This window comes from Talpa occidentalis, unplaced genomic scaffold (assembly GCF_014898055.3).
Source record: "Talpa occidentalis isolate TD23 unplaced genomic scaffold, MPIMG_talOcc4v2.1 talOcc4.2, whole genome shotgun sequence".
Classification (NCBI taxonomy): domain Eukaryota; kingdom Metazoa; phylum Chordata; class Mammalia; order Eulipotyphla; family Talpidae; genus Talpa; species Talpa occidentalis.
This window is the reverse complement of record NW_023602073.1, coordinates 7,647,830-7,673,864: the sequence shown is the minus strand read 5'-3', so window position 1 is coordinate 7,673,864 and position 26,035 is coordinate 7,647,830. Positions and strand designations below refer to the sequence as shown.

The following is a 26,035-nucleotide window of genomic DNA, read 5'->3' as shown; positions in this document are numbered from 1 at the left end:
TCATTAGAGAAAGTCATTTCAGTCGCTAGAGTCATTAGGGAAACACTGGGTTTGACTGACTCCCAAATCCAGTACTCCCAAGTCAGATACTCACTTTGAAGTCAGTTATCTTGAAGCGTGGTGACCTGAGATAAGCAGCCTGGGACCTTAGTAACAACCTTTTGCTCAGTTCCTGGTATGCAACTTAGTCCCTGGTATGAATCTTGCTTCATGTACCACCATGAGGCAGAATGGACCTGAGGAGTCCCATGACTCCTTGGTATGTGACTTCACGACTCTCCTCTTGGTATGCAGCTATGTCCTATCTGACCAGGTGCAGCTGCCGAAGCAAACCCAGCTGGAACCTTGTAGAAACTGAAAGTGTATAGAAGCCCCTGACTTCCTACAGATGGGGCTCCGCCTTGGGATGCAAATCTGCTGAGTCAGCACCGGTGCATTAAACCTGCTTCTTGTTAGTGGTGCCCAAGTGTCCTTAGTGCCATAGAACAATCTGTGGCCAAGAGCTCATGGTGCTGTGCTTGGTCCAGCTCGAGCCCCTGTTCCCTGCCTTCTCCCCAAGCGGTTGTCTAGATGTACATATACATATGTGTATATATATCATATAAAAGCATGGCTGCAGACACGGACCCTAAATAGCCGGAGTGGATGAATACAGTTCTTCAGAAGAAGGAACAATAGCTCCCCACTGAGCCTTGATATTAGAGACTTATCATCATATGATGGTTTATCAATTGACCTCTTTTCTCTTGCCGTTTTCCGGAGCGAGGGGCACCTTCCACACTGCTGCCACAATAAACTTTCCAAAGTGGGAATGGAGCCTGTCACTGGCCAACAAGCCCAATTCCAGGCTCCCTGTGAATGTGCATCAAGTATTACATGATCTGTCCTCAGCCCACTTTTTCTCTCTCCCTTCCCCTCCCCACTGCTCCGCACGCTGCTCATTCATGCCCGACACCTGTTCTCTGTGGCTTGCCAGCCCTACCCTGTACATGGAAAGTCTTTCCTACTGGAATATTCAACAATTGTAATTACCTTTCAAAATAGATTCCACGTTCTGCCTCCTCAAGAGATCTTTTCCGAGCCTGCTCTTCCCACCACCTCCCCACCCATCTTTGTATTTTTTTTTTAAGATGCCATGTAAAGTCATTTTATTTATTTATTTATTTATTTATTTTTAACGATTTATTTATCTATTTATACAAGCACTGGGTGCAGTCAGAAGTGCAGGAGGGTGAGAGAATTCACCAGAGCCAGAGCGGGGAGCAGAACAGGCAGACTGACGAAGTACACTGCTGAGGGGAGCAGCGGGCGGTAGGAGAGGCCTGGACGCCATGTGGGACCCTCCTCCGGTGGCCAGGGAACAGCCAGGGATCGAACTGACGCTGCAGAGGCTGCGGGCAGCTTCGCAACCCAGCACTCAACCGCTGCGCCACCGGGGAGGCCCCATCTTTGTATTTTTGCTGAACCCTTTACTGATTTGTACCTATCACACTCCTTCCTGTTTTTGTTTACTTCCCTCTAATAGTCTGTGAGATCTTTACAAGTGGAGATAGGGTCGCGGAGGGAACTCATGGCTGTTCTAACTAGCTCACAATAATAACACCTCAGTCAATGTTTATTAAATTAACGTGAAGATGAATTCATTCTTTGAAGGGTAGTGTCCCCTCCCACCCTGAGGGATTCCAACTGCATGGAGCCCTAGGTAGTGGTTTCCCCCAACTGATTATGAAGTCCCTGGGATCAGAGACAACACCTTTTGCTGTTGACTGGCTTTGATGTCTTCCCAGTCAGACAATGTTGATGGTGTAATTCAAGCCATTGTTTTTTATGCACTATGGACACATTACAAAAAGACAGCAGGTACTTGATAGCTTTAATGGGAAGGTAGTGTCTGTGGGTGGTAAGGTGATCTTCTGGCACTCCGTTGGTGCCCGGGGGCAGATATGGTCCAACAGGCTGCAGCTAATGTGGGCAGAACTGCTCTGCAATGAACAGTGGTGAAGATGGGTCTGGTGATCAGACAGACCTTCAAGTGTTGGCTTTTTCTTTCATTTTCAACCCCGCTTCTTCTAGATCAATGAAGTTCCCTTTTTTTTAATGACTTCTCATCTCTGATAGTAAGAGGGGGAAAAAAGATGAAAGAGAAAAATGTTGAAACTTGACATTAAAAGGAAAATTTAGACCTGACATGAAATATAGTACTTTGGTTGTTTTGATCTGACTGGGTTCTCATCACACAGAGTGGTGAAATGTGAACAAATTTAGCGCGTGTGTTTCATATTGTAGTCTTCAAACTGACAGCATGAAAGCAACCACAAAACAGGACATGGGCAAACCGGGATTTCTAAAATTGGAGAAATTGGGGTTTGTGGACAGATCTGGGGCTCAGTCTTTGGAGTACATAGTGGCCAGGACGGGCTGTTAGTGGCAGCTGGGTCTTCAGATGACAGCAGTGGTGACAGTATAGAATGAGAGCAGGGACACAGGCCTTCATTAAGAGTGAAGCAGGTTCACAGACAGTGGACTCCCCCCTAAGGGAAGCCCTTTTGACTCTGGGGTTGGGAATTAGGAAGTAGTGTCTTTGGCACCGATGATTTTGACAGAACTCAGCCAACTCTAGTAACTCTCCCGTTCGTGATCACATGGTTTTCCCTTTTCTCTCTTTGATGCTAAGTGATGGAGAATAAGAATAGAAAAACTGGAGAGGAGGTGCCACAAGTCTAGAAACCTGGCTCACGCAGTGCCCGGAGCTGGAGGTGAGGCTAGAGGGATTAACATAGCCACTCACCCAGCTATAGGAGCTAAAAATACTAGGCGCCCGAGTCACAGACCCAAGCAAAGTGTCAGATGCTGTTAGAGCGTCAGGGGTGCAGACCAGAGGTAGAGATATGGAATTTGGGGGCCATGGTAGATTCTCAGGTCCTTTGCAAATTCCACAGTTATCCAAAATCAACAGCAAAGGGGCCGCTCCACAAAGGAATGAGCCCCTCCCAAAGAGAAGACTGTATCAGAGCAGTCTCTGCCTTGGCTCTGGGCAGCAGCCCTTCTGCCCACCTGTGCCTGTGCAGGTGCTTTATGCCAGCTCTTTCCCTCCAGAGGGCAGCAGCCCTCCTGCCTGCCCATGACCTGTGACCTTGCCAGGGCTTCTCTGCACTGACCTCCCTCAGCAGAGGCCGCTCCCCTCAAAGCTGCCTGCCTGTGGCCATGCAGGCCTCTCTCAGCAAACCTGTATCTTCTGGGTGGCCCTTTCTGCCCACTTGTGTCTGTGCAAATGTCCTCTATTCCTCTCTCCCTTTTATAATCAACCTGCCCTTTTGGATATTCCTAATGTCTCTGTGTCATGGAGAAACTCTCCTGGGAAACTTGCCGGCGCCAGTGAAAGGGGAGTTCTGGTGAAACTTCCCAGAGTGAACTCAAGCACCCTACTCTCTGAACCCAACAACTTCAAAAACAACTTCACTAAGCACCTATTTACTGTGTTTATGCCTGCAGGAAATAAATGAATTAGCACAGTGCCTGACACAGGAAACCACCCAGCTTGATGAGAATATCAAAACACTTAGGATGTTCCTGCTACATAATAAACATTCTATAAATGTTGGCTATACATACTATTAACTTTTTTTTTAAAGATTGATTTATTTATGCATACAAGAGCTGGGGCACAGGCCAGAGGTGCAGGGTGTGACTTGTACATATCAAGTCAAGTGGGAAGCAGACCAGGCAGATCCACTGAAACACACTGCTGAGGGGAGCAGCGGGCGAGACAGGAGAGGTCTGCTGCGCCATGTGGGTTGCTCCTTGGCCAGGGATCGAACTCGTGCAGCAATAGTTGGGGATAGCTTCATAGTGCTGACGCTTAACCCCTTGCGCCACCAGGGAGGCCCCTATACTATTAACTCTTGCATGCTATTAACTGGAGAGAGAAGTCCATGTATGTACTGTCGATACTGATCACAGTAGCTGCCTTATGCTGAGTTACTACCATGTGCCAAACATTGTGTTAGTAGGTAATTTTATTTCAATGCCACAATCCTAACTTAATGTAATATGTGCAGTTATTTGGGGTGTATATTAAGAGAGGTGACACTAGTAACTGAGGCAGCACAGAGGAGGGAATAAATCCTTTATAGACAGGAAGTCTAAGAAGCATTGGAGGAGGTGGCCTTTGGGCAGGTCTTGAAGAATGAGTTGTACCTCCCTGAGCAGGGAGGGGAGGAGAGGCCAAGACTGCAGGAAGGAGGGATTCCCTTATATTTCTGCACTCTCTTCCCACCCCACCCTCCATCCCTCGGATTTTACATCATGCTTCTTCATATAGCCAGATGATTCCTGGTCATTGATGGGAGTTCTCAGAACATAGAGGTGGCTGACTGTTGATATCATACACAGATGAATATGAAACTTTCTCCTGTCTTTTTAGGAAAGAAGTAGGAAGCCAAGATGCAAATGTTTGTAGGGTGACAGCAGCCTTGTCACTTCAGTTGAGGGAGACATTAAGAAAATAAAATCTTGGGCCTCCCTGGTGGCACAGCAGTTGAGCGCTGGGTTGTGAAGCTGCCTGCAACCTCTGCAGCGCCGGTTCGATCCCCGGCAGTGAGGGGCCTACATGGTGCGCAGACCTCTCCTGCCGCCCTCTGCTCCCCTCAGCAGTGTACTTCGGTCAATCTGCCTGTTCTGCTCCCTTCTCTGGCTCTGGTGAATTCTCTCACCCTACCTCGCTTCTGACTATACCCAGCGCTCATATAAATAAATAAATAAATCTTTAAAGAAAAAAAAAGAAATCCTAAGTTATGTCCTCTTAGGACTTAATGTAGCCAAACAAAGGGAATTTTGCTCCCCACACCACCCCCCTCAATCTCATCATACAGGTATGAAATTCAATAAGTATCCTTAAGAAAGGTTTTCTAAAGGAGTAGTCTTCTCAATATACTTGAAAGGTTTTAAGAAAAAGAAATAAAAAGGAAGTGGTCTTAAACTCACTTCCCAAAAAAATCTGATATGTTCAGAAATATTTCTTCACATAAAATTGAATTTTTTTGACCTGAGTGTGGGGTTAATCTGCCTGGAGAGGGGGTGCAAGAATTAGTAAAGTAATTTTGGAAAAAAATGTGCATTTTCCAACCCCAAGAATAATTATGTTTTGCTTTGTCTTTTTAACTGGACGACAAGCATCTATTAATAGAAGATAAAAAACATGCCTAATAGATACATAAGTTCCCTATCATACCTAAAACTGAGAGGGGTGGCAAATAAGTAATAGTTGATTGCTTGCTAGATTAAACATTTTATGAGGGCATATTTAGCGAAAGCATATAAGTAAGGGAGGTAGAATGAAAAGATACTGAAATAATACAGTCAAAAGTATTCTCTTATTTGGTTTTATGGATTAGGAACATAATTCCAAGGTCAGATTTCTTAGAATACAGATGTTTTCTGGTTTCTCAAGGAGCATAGAACATACTTTCCATCATTTTTTAAAAATGTAAATTGAATTTTGCTGAAATGCCAGCAGAGATCTGACTTTTAGATAAGAGCAGATTTGCCCTACGCTGCTTCTCAGTCTTCGTCCTGAAACTCACTCAACACATTTGCCTTATTAAAAAACATCTTGTGGTAACTTTGCTAGATGTTCAGTGGTTCATAAAGATGCAAAGCTAACATTTTTAGAGAATGATGAAGATGGAGCAGATGTGTGCAGCAAGCTGCAGGGAATTAAATACTGGTATGAGTTGCAACTAAGGAAGGAGTGGGATTCGGAGACAGTGGGGTCATATTTTATTAAAAACAATGAAGACAATGGCTTTCTGATTTTGAAAACAACTGCAAAATATCTGTACTTTTGTTGTAGAATCTTGGAAGGCTTGGAGGTCTACAGAAAATGTTCACAATGTTGATGGATATTGATGAATAGGAAGTTTATGCTTTCCAAATTTGATGTGATTTTTACTTAGCTGTATTTGGAAGTCCTCTTGTCTCTCCTACTTCAATAATATACTAGTGACTTCATAATGAATAGATTAAATAAGCGTTTAGGAATTCTAATAAAATGAGTCAGAAGACTTAAGTAACCTGTATCTCTAATATAATGTGTTTATTGGCTTTGATGAAAGAAAAAAATTTTTCATTTGATGTGGTCAGTTTCCAAGGGGTAACTCTCAAGAAAATGTATTTCTTACCTCTTGTCAATCAAGTGTGTATTTGAAAATCTAAACCTTTGTTAAAACCTAGGAAAATCATGTATCCTTTTGTTGCAACCCTTTTGTGATTGAATTATAATTTAAAAAGAATTTGGGATCATAAAAACAAGATTGATTGCAAATAGTTTCTTTGCAGGAATAACAAGATTGCAAGGGAAATGATTGGGCTACCTAGGACAAAGGAATTACTTAAAATGTCTTTAAAACTGTTTTAGCAACAGTCAAGCAAGTAATTGCTGCAAATTATGCACAATGTGGTCATTCCCATTTATTCACCTGAGCCATGGACTGATGGAGCTGAAGGGAGCCTTGGCATTATTCTAGTGACCATTGAAGAAACTAAGCTCCCTTTAAACATGCATCTGAAAGTAATGGAACATTTAAAAATGCATCTTGCACCTTGAACTGCTTATTCCTAACAGTTCTCACATCCTTTCCTTCTTGTCTGCTTTCCAGCTCCTTTGCTCATATTATGTCTGGATACTGAACACATGTTATATAAAGAGGTACCTCTGTGTGAGGTGCTTACCCAAGCACACTGAGATACTGGACACATAGTCCCTGTCCCCCAGTGACCATTTAGGTGGAAGTAAGACCCACATAGAAGAACTAAGGCATAAATAGGACCAAATGTGAACTAGTGCCTTGCGAGTTCCAGGGTATCAAAGAATTCAGAGAAGGTAGGCTCACTTGTAATGTGCATTAAGGAAAAGAACTATAGCAAGAATTTCTACACTGAATTGCTTGAAGTTTGGAGTTGCTTGGAATTTTAGTGAGAGCCCTGCCTGGTGAAAGAATGTTTGATAAAATAGTAGCTTATAGCCCACTGCTGTTTTGAAAGCTGGGCATTCTAAAATGCCTGTGACCAAAGGTTCTAAAATTCAAGGCATAGTTCAGATTAAGGGGGAGGCTGGTACCTGGCAAGCAAAGAACAGTGGTGTCTACCAGTACTGCCAGCCCTTTTCTCCTCTGCAGGGTTTTCACATTTATCTGAATTTTAGGGGAGCAGATGCTTAAAATGAAAATATTTCATTTTCCTTTTCTATGAACCAAACCAACCTTAAGCTATTAAAGTTTGCTTGTTATAAATGGCAGTTGGCATAGAATTTGGAATGATTGCTATTGAGAGAGTCTCAAATTTTGGGATGGATTTTTTTTTTTATTTCAAGTAGCATTATTGTGAATATAAATCTCTAGCTTTCTGACTTTGTATATAAAACAGCAAACATAAAAATAAGCTTTAGGTGGGTATAAAAATTAATATGTAGGATGGAAATGATCATTTCACTGTGTGTATAGCAACTACTAAGAGAAATTCATTGAGACTCTAGGGAAAAAAACAAGAAAGATACTTAGAAATTGAAAAATAGCGTGTATTGGCAGTTTAAAATAAGAGTTGACTTAGGTCCAAAGGAAAGGAAAATGTCCTGGGAATGAGCATTATGCATTATTGGATACAATTAAAGGAAGGTTGTGGAATCTCCTTTTCTGGAAATGTTTAAAAACAAGACAGATCTTCATCTCTCAGGAGAAGTGCTGAAGTTCAGTCCTGCCTCGAGGCAGGAAGAATAACTGGATTACGCCTGTGTGGTCTCCTGAGTCTCCGGTGGAGCCCTTGAGTGCAGTAAATATTCCACACTCTGTTGGCTGAAACTATTGTTTCCTAGCTGTTCATCTGAACCTCCGTTAATGTAAGACCAGAGCGAATGTTTATATAAGTAGCAAAATTGAATTTGGGCTTGAGATTGATGATGTAAGTTGTGTGCATTGTATATTCCTGCATCAGTTTTTAAAGCATTAAATGGATGTAATACTGAAGCTATTCAGAGCATAACTGAGTCTTTTGATGATGTAGAAAGTACTTGCTTTCTTGCAAGGTTTTGAAGCCAGTGTCATTAATCATTCAGTAAATAATTAAAGCAACTACTATGAGCACTGTAGGACACAAATATGAGTTGGGTGTGGCATGGATCCTGCTTTCAAGGAACTTAGTCTATCGGTGGAGATTAAACACATATACAGATCATACACATGAGAAATGAAAGTAGGATAATTAGGATAGTTGTTACAAAAAGAGAACTAAACAGTTTAGTGAGATTTAGGTGTTATTCAGAGAAGAGAAAGCTAATTTCTTTGGATTTAACTAAGGAATACTTCCTGGAAGACTCTGTGTGTGTGTGTGTGTGTGTGTGTGTGTGTGTGTGTGTGTTTAAAGGTGTGTTCTTAAAATGTTAAATTGCAGGAAAAATATATTAAATATTGCATATATAGCTTATATATATTGAATTGGGCCTTAAGGAGTATGAAATATTTTCAAGTAGTGGAAATGAACAGAACAAGAACAGGGGTGGAACTACACTTAGTAATTCAAATGTATGGGTGGACAAGTTCAGCTGAAGCCTAAGGAAGTAGGGAAACATAGGCTGGGAACAGATGCCAAGTCAGAGAGTTTAGGTTCTATTTGCTCAGTACTTAAGGTCTCTTGGAAAGTGATTATGCATCAAATGGCCCTTGGCCCTGGGAAATTTGTAACCTGCTACTTGGACTGCAAGAGGAAAAAGGCTATTATGAACTTAGGAAAGTGGCTGCTAGTCATCTGCCCACCCCCACTCACCCTGTCTGCTGTGAAACAGTAAACAAGGCATCTTAGTAGGTGTTATTCAAGGATCTCCTCACCAAATTAATTGAGAACAGAAATAGGTTAAGCAATTAAATGGTTTCTTTGCTGGAGGACTTTTCAGAACCTCTGACATTGAGAATTTAGTTGAATTTTTCAAAGTAAAATGTGCACTATTTCCAACATGATTTCATCTTTTCAATGGACTGTCATAAAACTACTGTTCCTCAGGGCCTCCCCGGTGGCGCAGCGGTTGAGCGCTGGGTTGCAAAGCTGCCCGCAGCCTCTGTAGCGCTGGTTCAATCCCAGGCTGCTCCCTGGCCACCAGAGGAGGGTCCCACATGGCACCCAGGCCTCTCCTGCCACCCGCTGCTCCCCTCAGCAGTGTACTTCGGTCCCTCTGCCTGCTCTGCTCCCCGCTCTGGCTCTGGTGAATTCTCTCCTCCTCCCGTGCTTCTGACTGTACCCAGTGCTTGTATAAATAAATAAATAAATCTTTAAAAAAAAACCAAAAAAACAAAAAAAACTACTGTTCCTCGTAGCATACATTGGGGGAACATGGCCCTACTCGGGAATAATGGGCAGAACTTGAGCGGGGATCATATACATGGAAAATAATGATTAAATGACAGTCCGTGTGGAGGAAGCATCAACCATTCCTAGTATATAATAGGCATTCAGTAACTGTCCAGAAAATTAATGCATTCAAGAGTGAATTCTTGATTTATTAACTGTGGTCAGCCCAAGGTTACATGCTGAACCAGGGATGGTGTCGAAAATGGAAATGGGGGGAGTTTAGAATTTCAGTTATGCTAGAAATGATGGCATCATGGAAAGCTAGAAGTGGTTTAAATCAACATTGATTGCCTTAATAATACTTGAAACGCCACGGGAGTCCAGCCAGGAGGTATCTGCAGATGCTGAAACTGTGGACCTGGCAGAGAAGTTATTTTTTTTTCCCTCACCAAATGTATCGTTAAAAAAGTTGGTTAAGATATCTGGTTGGTTGATGATAGCTAAATAGCAATTTGCATACATAGCTTATTCTAAGAGAGGGAGATAACTATCAATTTAATGTACAAGAAGCTTAAGGATTAAAAAATCACCAAACCTAGAGTGGGTTTTTTTTTTTAATCAGACAGTAGCAGTACCCTCATCTTCATCAGTGATTTATTTTTCTATATAATTTACTCATAGAAATTAATTTTAAGTTTAATATGTTATTCTTTTTTTCAGGTATTTGCCTTTGATTATTGCTTTTGGTCCATGGATGAATCTAACACTACAAAATATGCTGGTAAGTTGGCTCTCTCTCTGCATTTGATGTTTGGACTTCTGGCCTCTTCTTCCATTGGGACTGTTTTCTTTAATTATTCTGAAGTTCTGTTTTTCCCGTAAAATTCACACTCATTCTTTCCAATTCTAGCATGTGGGTTTTTTTTTTTAAGACTTTATTTATGCACACAAAAACTGGGGTGTAGGCCAGAGGTGTGTGGGGGGTGAGATTCACCAGAGACAGAGTGGGGAACAAAACAGGCAGACTGAAGAAATACACTGCTGAGGGGAGCAGTGGGCGAGACAGGAGGGGTCTGCTGTGCCACATGGGTAGCTCCCTGGCTGGGGATCAAACTCGTGCTGCAGCGGCTGCTGATAGCTTCATAGTACTGAAACTTAACCCATAAGCCACCAAAGAGGCCCCATCTGGCATGTGGGTTTTAAAGTCAATAAGATTTGATTTCAGGATCTGGCTGTGCCACTTCACTTGGTGAGAAGCCATGGATTATTGTTTGTGTTTTTTAAACCTCATTAGGCTTTAGGTTCTTCATCTGTAAGGAGGGGAGTGTCATGTCTTCAGCGCTCCAAGCACAGAGATAATGAGCAACCACCTCAAGCCTCAAATGGCTGAGGTTGTGATCTTTCCATGAAGAAGGGGGTCATTGGCCCTGCCTGTCCTTTTCACTCACTTTCAGGGCATGTGCAGGTGTTTGTAGAAGCCAAGTTCAGGTGCTGGTGGTTTCCAGGAGTCATGTTGGCCGTCGGCGGTGACAGGAGCTGTAGCTACACATTCCTCGGGGAAACATTGCCTTCCAGCCCTGCGTGTTGCTAGTTTCTTTCCTGAGGCATTTTATTCCTATTCCATCAAACCCAAACGATTGCTAATTTTATTATTTGTGATCATAGATGAATCTTAACCTTTTCTTGAGTTAATCCCAATTTCTTTAGCAGAGAGAAGCATTTGTTTTATTGGAGGTAGTCTTTGATTCTTACTCTTCTGAATGTGTCCACATTTTCTAAAATATTTAGTTTTGAGTGTTTTCTCCTTAATTTAACTTAATTTAAATCTTAACCGTTAAGAGTGTCAGCTGAATGGCTTTCCTATTTAGTTAAAGAAAAGTAATGAGAGGAAGATGGAGAAGATGTAGGTCTCAAAAGATTAGAAGGCAGAAGAAAGTAACTTGCTTATATGAATTTTGTTTGTTGATTGCCTTTTCTTTGCCATGTGAAGTAAACTTGATGAAAATTATTTAATATATCATTTTTTCCCAAAAGTTAACGATCTTGAACTAGGGAAATCCCTTCAGTTGCTTACATGAGTAAATTATGCCATTCTTTTCAAATATCGTTCCTGCAACTTCACCAATGTATTTTGAGTTTTTTTTAAAGATTTATTTATTTATGCATACAAGAACTGGGGTACAGGCCAGAGGTGTGGGGGGTTACAGGATTCACCAGGGACAGAGTGGGGAGCGGAACAGGCAAATCTACTGAAAGACACTGCTGAGGGGAGCAGCGGGCGAGACAGGAGAGGTCTGCTGCGCCATGTGGGTAGCTCCCTGGTTGGGGATCAAACTTGGGCTGCAGTGGCTGCAGATAGCTTCATAGGGTTGTGCTTAACCTCTTGCGCCACCAGGGCAATAGTGTTGTATAGCCTTGGCCATAGTGTTCTTAATATTGGTTGTAATTAGTCTTTTTATCAGCCCTTTGGGATTTTAGAGAATAAATTCTACTGAATCTGTAACAGTCTGTTAGCACTGTGTGTGTTGGGGAGCTGCGTGTGTGCTTTTTGATTTAAATAAACAACAAAAGTAAAACATTTCCTATCATGACAGTAATATATGAGGACAAATGCTGTGGTTATATAAGCCCAATCTTTGTTCAATTGATATTATTCAAATACAGCCAGATATTTCTTCTGGGCATAGAACTCTTTCCTTGTAATTCTCAAATGCTTTCAAGGACTCCTTATTATTTATAGATAAAAATCTACACTCTTGGACTACATTTAATGTTCTTTATCATATTACCCCAGTATCCCCTCCCCACCTTCTGCTCCATCACGCCTCAACACCCATTCTGTGTCCCAACCCAGGGCTATTTGTGCCTGTTTTACAACCTATGAGATCAGAAAGTCTCAGAATAATTCCTTAAGTATTCATGAAACCTTGGCTGCATGTGGCCTCAGAAGCCCCTGAGAAGTTAAAAACTAAGTTGGACAGTGAAAGAATGCGTTATAAAAAGAATACAACAGTGGACATTCAGAGATAATTTTAGTTAAAATCTAAATTTTACAGGTTTTAAGTGAAACTAAAGAAAACCCATGGAGTCAAAATCTGGAAAGCCTGAAATTGTCTGGGAATGCATCATAGAGGAGATGCGACTGAACCAGGCATGGAGGTGTAACTTGGGTTTAGCCAAAGGAGGAGTAGACCCAGACAGGAGAGGGACCCAGACAGGAGAAAGCAAATGGACTTGGAGTCAAGCAAGTGGGCTTGAGGCTCAAGACCCTGCTTGGATTTTTTCAGACACTGTCCTTAATCTGAGCTACTGTTCTTTTTGGGAATCGTGGAGGTGGTAACCTCTACCTCATATTGTCATAAGTAAGGGTTAAATAGGCAGTGGGATGTGCTGCCTAATGAATTAATGAAAGGTACCCCCAAACGCTATTTCATTTGTCTTTGCCCTGGGAAGATCCAGGAATGGGACTAAGTATGGGATGTAGCAGTGGTCTGAGCAGGAAGTGCATCTTGGTCTAAGCAGGAACTGGTGAGGGGCAGACAAGTTCTTTGAAGCTATATAATAGGGAAATCTAAAAGCTAGACTATGAAGTTTCCACCAATAGGGTAAAAAAAAAAAAAAAACAGACTTTTTGCAGTGATATGGTTAAAATAATGCTTAAGGAAGATTTTTTTAAAAGATTTTTTAATTTATTTATGCATACAAGAACTGGGGTATAGGCCAGAGGTAGAGGGGATGAGAGGATTTACCAGAGACAGAGTGGGGAGCAGAACAGGCAGACTCACTGAAATACACTGCTGAGGGGAGCAGCGGGTGAGACAGGAGAGGTCTGCTGCACCATGTGGGTTAGTTCCCTGACTGGGGATTGAACTCATGTTGCAGTGGCTGGTGATAGTTTGATAGTGCTGAGACTTAATCCCTTAGGCCACCAGAGAGGCCCTAAGGAAGATTGTTTTACTTTTCCAGATATTCTAAAACCATATCCTCCACTATTCCCATAAAACTCATTCTCGCCTTCTGCAGTATATCACTCAGGTGCCTGGATATAGGACTTTTTTTTTTTTTTTAAGATTTATTTATTTTTATACAAGAACCAGAGTACAGGCCAGATGTGCGGGAGGGTGAGAGGACTCACTAGAGACAGAGTGGGGAACAGAACAGGCAGACTGACGAAACACACTGCTGAGGGGAGCAGCGGGTGAGACAGGAGAGGTCTGCCAAGCCATGTGGTATTCTCGTCCACCAGCCGGGATCAAACCTGCACTTCAGAGGCTGTGGACAGCTTCATTGTGCAGCGCTCAACTGCCTGCACCACCAGAAAGGCCCAGGACTATTTCATTTTAACCATAGTACTTTATTAAGTATGGGTGATAAACACTGAAAATGGAGCTCAAGATTTCTGTGGCTGTTCAATGTCAATACTATATTCAGAAATGTTCAAGAAGATAAAAATGATGGCTGAAGAACTTATTACCATTTCCAGGATCACTCAAATACCTCATTTTAGTTAGCTTATACCAGGGTTCTTTCTGCTCATACAGCTATGTCTACTTCAAAATTTGGGAGGAAATTCTCTTATTCTTTAGAATCCTCATTGTTATACAAATACCGAAGCGAAAATTTAAATTTTTGCTTGCTATTCTCTCAGTTGAGTTGGCATTTGTTGTAAATGACCTGTCTAATAAATACATAAGTAGATTAACTGGTCTTCATACTAATTTGGTTTCTTTTCATTTAAAAATTGCAATTTCTTTTTTGCTTGTGAATAGAGACATTAAGATAGAGGCATTCATTCTCCGATGGGAAATAAAGGAAATGAAGAAGGGGGAAGCACATATTTCCTGAAATCGACCTATTTGTCAGGCTCAATGAATAATGGCATCATTGATGCAGAGTAAGAGCTCTCAAGACAGCTCTCAAAAGTTGGGAGCCAAAGAGAATGAGCAAGATTGTGTGTGGATTGAGACAGCAGCAAGAAGCGGGGACTCTGAGTCTCATGCAGCAGATCAAAACGTTAGGTTTTCCATTTATGTTTTATGTTTTGCTATTTCTTAAAAGCTGTAGCAAGAGCACCCACTCTCAGGCTTTTGATTCAAAATTATTTTAATTAACTGTATAGTATGTATTATGTGTAAGGGCATTGCAGCAGGTTGAAAAACTGTAGACCCTTAAATGAGACTGCCTGGCTTCGGGTCCTTACTGTCTCACCTTCTGTGTAAGTCCAGTGACTTACTGAATCCCACCATGCTTCTGTTTCTGCAGGTGCTAAATAAGGGTAATAAAAGTTCTGAGCTCATAGGCTTCATCTGAGGACAAAATGACCTGCTCATGTAAAGTTACCTAAGTCCTTAGTTGGCATGTAGGAAAAATTTGCTTCATATTTGTCATCATCTTTATCAGTGTGGTTGTGGCAATAGGAAGGGTAGTAGCGTACATCCTTTGGAGAGAAATTCTTTGTACTGGAATTTATAGGACCTGGTTCTGCTATCAGCTCCTAAACTTGGGTATTCTGTTTCTTATCTTTGAAAGGAGGAGCTGTGCCCTGGAATGATCTCAGATCTCCTCCAGCTTTCTGATAAAACATCAATCGGCCATTTTATGCTGGCCACACAGCTGTTTTGTGGACTTCCCAGAGGCCAATCAAAGCCTTGTTTGTTAAACTATTTGAATTACATTGAATCCTGTTTTGAGACATTTTCCTTTATATCTTCTCTCCCCTTCTTTTTATTTAAAGATTTATTTTTATTTATTTATGCATATAAGAACTGGGGTGTAAGCCAGAGGTGTGGGGGTATGTGTGTGACAGGATTCACCAGAGCCAGAGCGGGGGACAGAACAGGCAGACTGACTGAAATATACTGCTGAGGGGAGCAGCAGGCAAGACAGGAGAGGTCTGCTGCGCCATGTGGGTAGCTTCCTGGCTGGGGATCAAACCCGTGCTGCAGTGGCTGGTGATAGCTTGATCGTGCTGAGACTAACTCCTGCTCCAGCACGAAGGCCCTTCTCTCTTCTTATAACCTTTAAGAGTGCTTATCTGGCAGAAAAATGTGAGCCTAAAATTAAATGAAAAATCCTGTGCTAGAGGAACACAGAAGTCACCTGTAGAATGAGGCACCTAAATTAAGTATTGCCGTGTCTTCTTCCCCCGCCCCATATACGTGTTTGTGTGTGTGTATACGCGTAGGTCCACATTCAATATTCTAAAGATAGGACATCTTAATAAATAATGATAAGCTTGAGCGCCATGACAAATAAGAGATCTTTGAAAATGTATTTATGTAAATCTCCACTGATTGCAGTTAAGACCATCTCAATAATGAATCAGTACATTTTTTCCGTCACTGCCTAAAATGTATCACATTGGTCAACAACACTGACGTTCTGTTTTAATTTTCTTCCTAGTGGGGAAACCTTTTTACAAACCTGTTTCTCTGTAAACCTTCATAGCAAAATTTATAACCAATTTGGGGGTCAGTGTTGACATGACCACTTCCCAGTCAGAAGACTTAAACTCGCCATATGGCCTGTAGCTCAAATGTGCTGAAGCCTGTGTTTTCAGGCATTGCTAATCCCCTGCAATTCAAGGGAAAGGTTGCTCGTCTGACTCTTGTTTTGCTCATGTTGCTTTCTCCTGTGAAAGGACAGATGGGGACCTCCAACCTGGGGCTGTGGCTGTTCCCCTGACAGGAGATTTTATGTGCTCAGAGGAAGAAATGGTTTATTTCACATTGTTTAACCGAAGCAAGTGCAGTAAGGAGACAAAACATTTGTGCATCAAAATTTACGTCCTAAAAGCTGACAGTAGCTAAAATAGGACCAAGGTTTTTGTTGGGTGGTGGTGGTGGTGGTGTTGTTGTTGTTGTTTTGAAGAGTCCCAAAATATTTATTTCAGTATATTATGTTGGTTTATTATTTTGCTGTTCGGTTATAATTGAAAGTGCATTTGAGACACTCAACAGGTGTCTTGCACAGAGTGAATACTCAGTCAATGGTAGCTACAAGTTTATCAAAACTGTAGTTTTTCCTGTAGTTATGAGAAGCAGTAGTTGTTGACTGAGGTTTGTCAGCTTCATTATAAATGTGGCATGCCATCCTAAAAGACACCTATGAAACAGGGCCTCCTTGGTGGCACGGGAGTTAAAGTCCTAGCACTGTGAAACTATCAGCAGCCACTGCAGCATGAGTTCAATCCCCAGCCAGTGAGCTACCCACATGGCACAGCAGACCTCTCCTGCCTCGCCCGCTGCTCCCCTCAGCAGTGTATTTCAGTACATCTGTCTGTTCTGCTCCCCACTCTCTCTCTGGTGGATCCTCTCACCTCCCACACCTCTGTATCTAGACCCCAATTCTTGTATGCATAAATAAAAATTTTTTTAAAAGAAGACAGGAAACAATCTGCACAATCCATCTAGATTTTTATTTTCTTCTACAGTCTTTTACAAACTGTCTCACCCGAACCTATTTTGACAATTCTATTATCAGTCAATCTTGACAGTATCACATTTATCAAGTTGTTCCCAACTAAGCATGTCACTTAGTATTCTTAGAATCAGCAGCTCCTTTTGCATTTGTTAATTAAATTGTGTAATTACAGAGAAGGGCAACTGGCATTAGCCAGCTTAGGAACACACACAACTCGCTCTTTGTAAGAAAGTAACTCAGCTGGTGGGCATCCAGAGGGAGCCTGCTAGCTGGGGTAATTGGGTGTGCAGTGGGCATGCCTCAGTGTGCTTTGCAAATGAAAGAAGGAATATTCGAAGAACTGGGTAAGTGGATGTCAGTTCAAAACACTTTCCTTGAAATTCATGAACTAAGCTAATGTTAAATTAAAAGGGGTGTGTGTGTTTCTTTTTTCATTCTCACCTCTACGCCCCTATTTTTTATCCCACTCAACCCCACCTTCTTCCACGCTTTCCTTCTTCATTGAGATCTATTCCTTAAAATATTCAACACCTAGAGGCATCATTTAATTTAATCAAGAGTATTTAGAAGGGCCTCCCTGGTGGCGCAAGGGGTTAAGACGCAAACTTTGAAGCTGTCCGCAGCCTCTGCAGCATGAGTTCGCTCCCCGGCCGGCCAGGAGCTACCCACATGGTGCAGCAGACCTCTCCTGACTCACTGCTGCTCCCCTCAGCAGGGTATTTCAGTCAATCCACCTGTTTGGCTCCCCACTCTGTCTCTGGTGAATCCTCTCACCCCACTGCATCTCTGGCCTGTACCCCAGCTCTTGTATGCATAAATAAATAAATCTTTTTTAAAAAAAGAGAATTTAGAGGATAATAATAATAACAAAAGACAAGAGTTCTCAGCTAGAGGCTGCCGGCATTGTGTTCGGCCCTTTACCTGTAGCAGAACATTTAAATGAGAAAAACACCAATCAAGTAGAAACTATCATTGTCCCCATTTTACAGACAAGGCAACTGAGGTTCAGAGAAGCCCCACTTACCTGGGCAAGAACTGAACACAGTGGTTAATGTGGATTTTTCCCAGGACAGTTGTATGAAGATTTTATTGCGATCCCAAGCTGTCCTCTCATCCTGTGAATCCCCAAAAGAGTGTGTGTCAGGGCATCGTAGTGGAGTGCTCTTGCTGGCACCTGGCCAGGAATAATAGCACGCGCCTTCTTCCTCCTGTCAGAATTGTCTAGAGTGGTGAATGTGCCAGTGTTTGCTTTGGGCTTTGTTCTAACCTCCCCCCAGGGCTGTAAACATGGTGCACCCACAGTCAGAGGCTTTGAGTCAAGCCTGCTTCTGTGAAGTAGGTAGGAATGAAGAATGTTTACTTTTTCAGCAGTTATTTTATGTAACAACACCCTCCTGACTCACTCTAAAATACATTCTCCCTGAGACAGTCCTCCAGCAAAAGGACTTCTTTTCTTCCTTCATCCTTGGCACCAGTACCTGACACCCCCCTCAGTGAGTCAGTTACTTTATTGGGCAACAAGAAAGAGCTGAGTTCTCTGCCAGCCCAGCACCATGGTCCCAGCACTGCTGCTGGCTGGGCCTGCCATGGTGAGGCCCCAGGACATGCAGAAGTCCCCGAGGGCCACAGGGGTGCCAGCTCTCGATGCCTCTGGAAATTGGCCCACAGTTCTACCTTTCCCTCGTGGACCAGTTTCTGGGGATCCTCCTTCTAGGCCCCTTCAATGGCACACTTCTATCATTAATTAAATATGAAATCTAGTGTTGTCAAGCCAAGCCTTAAAGCTTTGCTTCATTTATCCTAAATGTCGTTTTGGTCATTTCACTTAAACCAGGTTGGAAGTCACTGCATGCGACAGTTTCAGGGAGTCATGCTATTTGAGAGGGATTTTTGGAAAGCTTGGGAGGCTGGCGTTCCTCAGGCCTCTGGGTGTGTGAAGCGCCTGTCTGGTCTTGCGCTGTCCAGGTGCTCCGATCGACAGCCGGGCGCCCCGCCAGGCCCAGACTCATCGAAATCGCTATGGCCGTAGGCCCATTTAGAAGTAGAAAAACACCCTCACAAATGAGCAAGCCCACAAACTCCAAATCACAAATATTAAACTCAGCCAATTTTTTTTTTCACTCTAAACTCCAAAGAGAAAAGACATGGGAAAAGAAGGAAATTCTGGAGACTATTAACACTGATGAAATTATTGATTGTGTTAAAAATCTTTAATGCCCTTCCATGTTGCCACATAGAAAAATGAGCAATATTCTGTCCCTGTGTCATGCCCAGCCTTGTATTGCCATGCTAAGTATTTGAGTCAACCATGATGAATAAAACTCCATGAGATCGCTTGTGAAATGCAGATTGTAAACAAGGTGGGGGTCGCGAGCTCCTATGTTGTTCTCCCGGGTCCTAGAACGTAGTTGCTATGACTTACTCCATTCGGCTTCTCAGGAGCCAAATGTTAGACTTGTGAATAAAAGTCCCGTTTGCCCTTCCAGTCATACTTTCTCCTGTCCTGTGCTTTGCTGTCAGGCCTTGCTCTAAGGAGAGAATTGCCTTGGTAACTCAACTCCCAAAGCACACACCTAGTAGCTTTGAGTTCATTGCTGCTATTCCCAGCAGGGGCACATTATGCCCAAGTGTGGAGACATGGGGTGTAAGTTTTCCAAGATCTGTAGCATATGTGACTCAGGGTTGGGTGGATTGGTCCGTGACTTGCAGAAACTGCATCCAGGGCCCCTCCCTATTGTTCTGAAATGGTGTTATGGGTTGCTTTGGGCATGCCTGTGTTTTAAGACATGTCCACACAATTATAGGAGGTCTCATCATAAACCTCACAGAGGAGGTTGGCATCTTGGTCATGGTTATTAACAAGCAAGGTCAAATTTGCCCTGTGGATTCCCTGCATGTGGAGCTGACATCTGTGTGGTGGCCACCTCCACTGGCATTGGTCCTGCTGAAAAGCCACAGAGCCCTTGGTCTGACAGTGTTAGGGCTTTGCTCAGTGTTTCTGGGATAAAAACAAATGCTAACAGATCCTCCTGCTTCCCACAGGGCTTCTGGTGCATTCCCCTAGACCAGCAGCACTTCATGCTGTTTGAGCATGAACCGTATTCAGGAAACATTTAGGATGGGGAGATGGCCTCTTTCATGGATTCCCTGATTCCCACCAGCCAGCATAAGCAGCTTTTTTTTTTTTTTAAAGATTTATTTATTTATGCACACAGAGCTGGGGTACAGGCCAGAGATGCAGGGGGTGAGAGGATTCACCAGAGACAGAGCAGGGAACAGAACAGGCAGACTGACTGAAACACACTGCTGAGGGGAGCAGCAGGCATGGGTGAGTCAGGAGAGGTCTGCTGTGCCATGTGTGTTGCTCCCTGGCTGGCTACGGATGGAACTCGGATGGAACTCGTGCTGCAGAGGCTGCAGATTGCTTCATAGTGCGGTGCTTAACCCCTTGTGCCTCCAGGGAGGCCCAGCAGCTTCCTTTTTTGATGAACCAAGATTTGAAAAGCAGTTGGCAAATCATTTTCTCCTATGCTGAAAACTGGAGGGCTGTGTTAAAAAAAAAAAAAAAATAGAAACCAAAACTTGCAAGCTGACCATGGATCTGAGACATACAGCATAGGGAGGGGAATAAGGGGGAGTCACCATAAGGGAGGGAGGGCCTCCCTGGTGGTGCAAGGGGTTAAACACAGCACTATGAAGCCTTCCGCAGCCGCTGAAGCACAAGTTCGATGCCCGGCCAGGGAGCTACCCACATGGCGCAGCAGACCTCTCCTGCCTCACCCGCTGCTCCCCTCAGCAGTGTATTTCAGTCGAGCTGCCTGTTCTGCTCCCCACTCTGTCTCTGGGGAATCCTCTCACCCCCTGCCCCGCCCCCCGCACCTCTGGCCGACATCCCAGCTCTTGTATGCATAAATAAATGATATTTTTTAAAAAAATAGGGGAAGGAAGAGCACAAGGGACTGTGGTGATGGATCGTGGGCGCTGTGGTGGTGGGAGACCACGGGGACTACACCTGAGGGGAGAAAGCAAGTACAGTCCAAAAATGAACAATGATTTAAGAAAATGAATTTTAAAAAATTAGTTAAAAAGATTCTATTTTTAGCTTCAAAAAATAGAAACCAACAAAGCAAAAATGAAAAATCTTTTCCCTTTTTGATAAACCAGCCTCTCCTTACGATCCCACGAAGGCTTCTTTGACAATTAATATTTCCTCTCTGTTCCAGAACGTAGCAATCATTCGTGCGGTGGAGAGCTGGTCCTGTTGAGGGCAGGGGGCTGTGTGAAGTCAGTGGTGCGTTTTTAGACTTTGCTTCACAGATGGCCTTTTTAATACTTTCTTATTCTGTCAGTGGTGCCCTGAATGTCACAGAACCAACGAAGTGATTAAGGATAGCCCCAGCCAGGGATTCATACAGCTAGAGGCACCAGAATAGAATAAGGGGGACTTTATAGAATATGTCTCCATTCACAATTCTTTTGATGTGATTAATGCTGTGAGGTTCCCTTCCCCCACATACCTTTCTGAGATATCCTAATGTCTTCCCTTGTTAAGGAACAGTAAATACTTTTCCTTCCCTGACAACATGGGTGGCAGATCCTGGCCCAAATCATGCTCTATTTCCTTTTTCTTCTCCTCATCATGACTCAACACACACACACACACACACACACACACACACACACACACACACCCTCTTTTCTCATGTGTGAGAGTCAGTGGAATTTTTTAAGTGGTATCTCTAGGAGCGTTAGAAAAGTAGTCACAAACGATGCCTTAAATTTTTCCCCCTAGAATAGGTATCTTTTCTTTTTCAAGTTGGATTGCCTCAAAATTGTTGCAAAGATAGAAGAACTATTTTAAGGAAAAATAGATGGTTACCTCCTTCTGTGCACCAAAATTAATTACAGTTCATTAAAGATTTATGAGGTGATATTAATAATGGATATTAACTAAAGTGTAGTCCAGATTTATACTGCCCAGGCATTGTTGCAAGTGCTATGCTTTGGGCCTTATTAGACCATGCCAGCAACCCAATAAGGTAGCTCCTGTCATTCCTGTGTTATTGATGAAGAAACCAAGAACTTGCCCAGGGCCACACAGCTAGTAAGGACTAGAGTTCACACTTAAAAATAAAACTGTAAAAGACAGAAATGATAACACTAAAAGAAAATGTAGGTGAATACCTGGAGAATTTGGGATAATAATAGTCCAAAAGGATTCCAGAAATGCCTCATACAGCATAGACAACAATCTTCGGGAAAGATAAAAGACATGAACCTTCTTTGTATGACAGAGAACAAGGGAAGACTGAAAAATAAATGAGACTTGGAAAAAATATATACAAAGCATGACAAATCAAAGGTTACTATCCTTGGGGCCTCCCTGGTGGTGCAAAGGGTTAAGTCTCAGCTCTATGAAGCAATCTGCAGCCACTACAGCACAAGTACAATCCCCAGCCAGGGAGGTGACCCACATGGTGCAGCAGACCTCTCCTGTCTCCCCGCTGCTCCCCTCAGCAGTGTGTTTCAGTCAGTCTGCCTGTTCTGTTCCCCACTCTGTCTCTGGTGAATCCTCTCACCCCCCACACCTCTGGCCTGTGCCCCAGTTCTTGTACGCATAAATAAATAAATCTTTTTTTAAAAAGGGTTAATATCCTTAATATGTAATGAATATGTTAAAATAATAAGAAAAAAAATCAATGATTAAAACCAATTGATTTAACAAAAATAAACAGAGGACACAGATTGTTCACTAGAGAATTAATACAAATGGGCAATAAACAAAATAAAGGAAATTTTTAATTTAACAAGATGAGGCTTTTTTGTCTATTGACTTTAGTCAGCAACCAAGAACAACCAGTGTTGTTGTGGTTTAGAAAAAAGACCTTGTGTTTCTAGAGAACTTAGCAACTTCAGTTTTTGGAGTTTTGCCCAGTGAAGTTAATGGAAAAATTAAGATAAATATGTGAGAATAAATATTGCAGAAAAAAGAAAAAGGAAATAATCTAATATCCTTAAAAGCAACTGATTACACCAGTTATGTATGCAGCAGGAAGCTAAGCAATTATTAAAAAATGTTAATGGTGATATGTCTTTGTGGTGGTGGGAAAATATTCATTATTTCTTAAAAGAGTAAGTTTCCCTTAAAGCATAAAGTCAGCGATAAAATGTATTTTGGTCTCTTTAGAATCCGGTCTTGCTTAGATTTGTAAAAAATACATGAACTTTGCAATTCATTTTTGTACCTACACTTTTATAAATTGTATTTAAGGATAGTTGTTTCAGAATAGAAAGGAGAAAAATTATTTTCCAGAACACAATATTGTCTTATATCTTTTTGAATATTACTTTGTATTTCCCAGAATGTTTTCTTTTCCTAGTTAGAACTAAAACTTTATTAAGTATGATAATAGAATTATATTTTGTCAAGTGTAGCAATAAATATCTAAAAGAACTTGACTTTATTTATTTTTTTTTGTGGGACCCTCGCCCGACCCTCGGCCGGGGATCGAACTGGCGCTGCAGAGGCTGCGGGCAGCCTCGCTGCCCAGCGCTCAACCACTGCACCACCAGGGGAGGCCCAAGAACTTGACTTTTTGAAAAGAATGTATATTTACTGGAAATCAGAGAGATGATTTTTGGTAACATTTTGTTTCTAAAGTTCAGGAAGTTATTGGGGGTGTCAGTAATAATGTACCCTATAATTTTTACCAAAATTACCTAATTTGTAGATATTATGTTGACAAGTCTATTCACCTCCCAGTGCCTCACTGAACAAAGGCCACTGTAGTCTTTAGGAGCTCATCAGAATTTCAAAAACAGTCATACTTTGAAGTGTAAAGCTGAATACAATTAAACAATTGTTCTTAAGTTCAACAAGCAACAGTCTGATGCCTCAAACATCACTAGTGCAAAACGGGGTCCTGAGTTGAATACCCTGTGATCTGAGAACAGCAGTGTTGAAACACAGGGTAGTTGAGTAAAATAAGAGTGCCCACCGTGTACCCTGCACTCTGCTAAGATGTAACCATTCCTCTTTTCAAAGCTCACAATCAAATGGTAGAAAAAATAGATATGGGGCAGTGTAGTGATTTCTAGGGGTTTGCAGAATAACTCTGGGGACCTCAGGAAGGAGGAGCTGAGACCCAGGGTAGCCAGCATCAGCCTTGATTGTTGCAGAAATAAATTCTAGCCTTTTACCCAGGCAAGGGAAGAACAAGCAGTACTTCAGGAATAGGGAGGTCAGGAGAAGCTTTATTATCCTGCATGAGGTCCCAGACCTGGGTAGCCCCATAAGATCTGAGCACCCATCTAGAGACAAAGGGTTTCTGTTATCTATAACCATTTTACGTTGAGAACATTGGTCAGTTAGCATACAAATTCATGGCAAAAGGGGAAAGATACAGATATTTGAGGATGGCCTGGGAGATCAATCAGCCTAGCTGGCTGCCAGACCTTATTTAGATATGGCCTGATGATGAATGGGCATAAGCCTCTGCGTCCAGGAGTTGGTATAAACAGGTGGAGGCCCTGCTACTTGCTCACGGTGTCTTCTTGGGCAAATGACTTACCTTTCAGAGGTAAGTAGATTCATATAAATACGTATCTATTTTCAGAGCCACAGTCGCTTTGCCATCACAATCCATACCAAGCATGCTCAGGGACTGGAGGGATTCCATGATATAAAATATATAAAGTTTGTTGCAAACAGAGCCTTTGGTCAAAATACTTTTTCTCCTTTGTAGCAGAAATAATAAAAGTGTACAAATTTAAGAGGTTGATTCATATCCTAGTTAGTAGTTGCAGTAATTTGGACACAGTCTAAACTGAAATTTATTCTTGTGTTTTTTATATCCTGAGGAATTCTTTGATCATTTGTTTTATTTTTCATGCAATTAGAGTAGATATATTTTGGGCTTCCCCCTCCCCACTTGAAATGTCATAAATCCACTGTGATTGAAAAGACCACACCTGCCAGAAAGAGAAACAGATATGATTTGCTCTTGAAAGAAAAACAGGGAAGTAATTCCTCCCAATTCTAACCTGCTCAGCATCAGGAGCAGGGACCTAAAGTGCTACTTTTCATTGCCTGTCATGGGAGCAGATAGAATTCTTGATTGGCTAACTGATGGGCTCCTCGTAGCCCTGGCCAGCTCCTTGACCACAGTCTTTCTCTGCAGTTGAGTCCTTTCATCAACTCAAGTGCTTGCCTTTTTTCAGGTTGCTACATATGAATTGAAATCATGAATTACAGTCAGAATGTTAGAGCTAGCCAAGTTGTAAAGTATCTTGCCTGCATCATCACCCCACTCCTTTCTTGGGGGGTGGTTAACCAGGGTGGAAGGTCAACCACCTTGTCCATCCCTCTCCTGGTGCCAAGGAAGTGGTGCCTTTATCACACCTTCCGGTGGTGTTTGGGTCTTGCTGAGCCACCCTCAGTTCTCACGGAAATGAACACAGGCCTTGTTTGATTCCCAGTCTTCAACACTGCAGGGTTCGGCTCCAGGTTGCAGGCTTGCCTTTTAGAATGGGTGTGGGAGTACGTGGGGGATAAGGAAGGTCCTTTGAGAAAATGTCAGGAAGACAAGGATGAGTGTGCATGAAAGACCAGCAACAGGGTGCTTCAGATACTTGCTAGAGAGCCCAAGACACTCATATGTAACCACATCATAACAGTGATTTTGAAAGGGTATGTTCAGTGGATGATAATTTTGACAACACCTTATTCTTCTGAGAGCATATGTGTGCACCTGTAGGTTCACACATGCAAGAGTGCACACACACCTGTAGGTAGTCTTCATAGCAGACTTGTGTCTTTAGGAAAGCTGTGGTTACACCCATTTTAAAAATCACATATTCTGTGAAATAAGTCAGAAGGAGAAAGAAAAGTATCAGATGGTCTCTCTTATAGGAGGATGTAGGGAAACCGAACAAAGGGTCAGGAAGAAGACAAATTTGCAGACAGACCACAGCCCTGAGCCATCCAACAGGGGACAGGGAGGAGGAGGAGTCATAATAGGGTAGGGAAGAACACAAGAGACTGCGGTGATGGATCACGTGTGCTGTGGTGATGGGAGAATTATGGGGCCAGCACCTGAGGGGAGAAAGCAAATACTGTACAAAAATGACCAATGGCATAAGAAAATTTTTTATTAAGCTTCTATTACATTTTTTAAAAAAAAGAAAATTTAAAAATTGCATGATAATAGTAAGCCAAGCCAAAAGAAATGATGAACAAAGGCAGAAGGCCCATCTCCTCCATGTTTAGTAAGTGTCCAGG

At 42.4% G+C, this 26,035-nt stretch overlaps 1 protein-coding gene across 4 annotated transcripts in view; it reads left to right on the top strand.

Annotated features, from left to right (window-relative positions):
• Window positions 1-26,035, top strand: part of KIF13A (kinesin family member 13A) — a 207,861-nt gene that overhangs the window by 89,386 nt on the left and 92,440 nt on the right. For all 4 annotated transcript variants that reach the window (XM_037518911.2, XM_037518910.2, XM_037518908.2 and 1 more), the window contains exon 4: window positions 10,054-10,114. In XM_037518911.2, coding sequence (XP_037374808.2) covers window positions 10,054-10,114 — 61 coding nt within the window. The remainder of the gene's footprint in view (window positions 1-10,053; window positions 10,115-26,035) is intronic.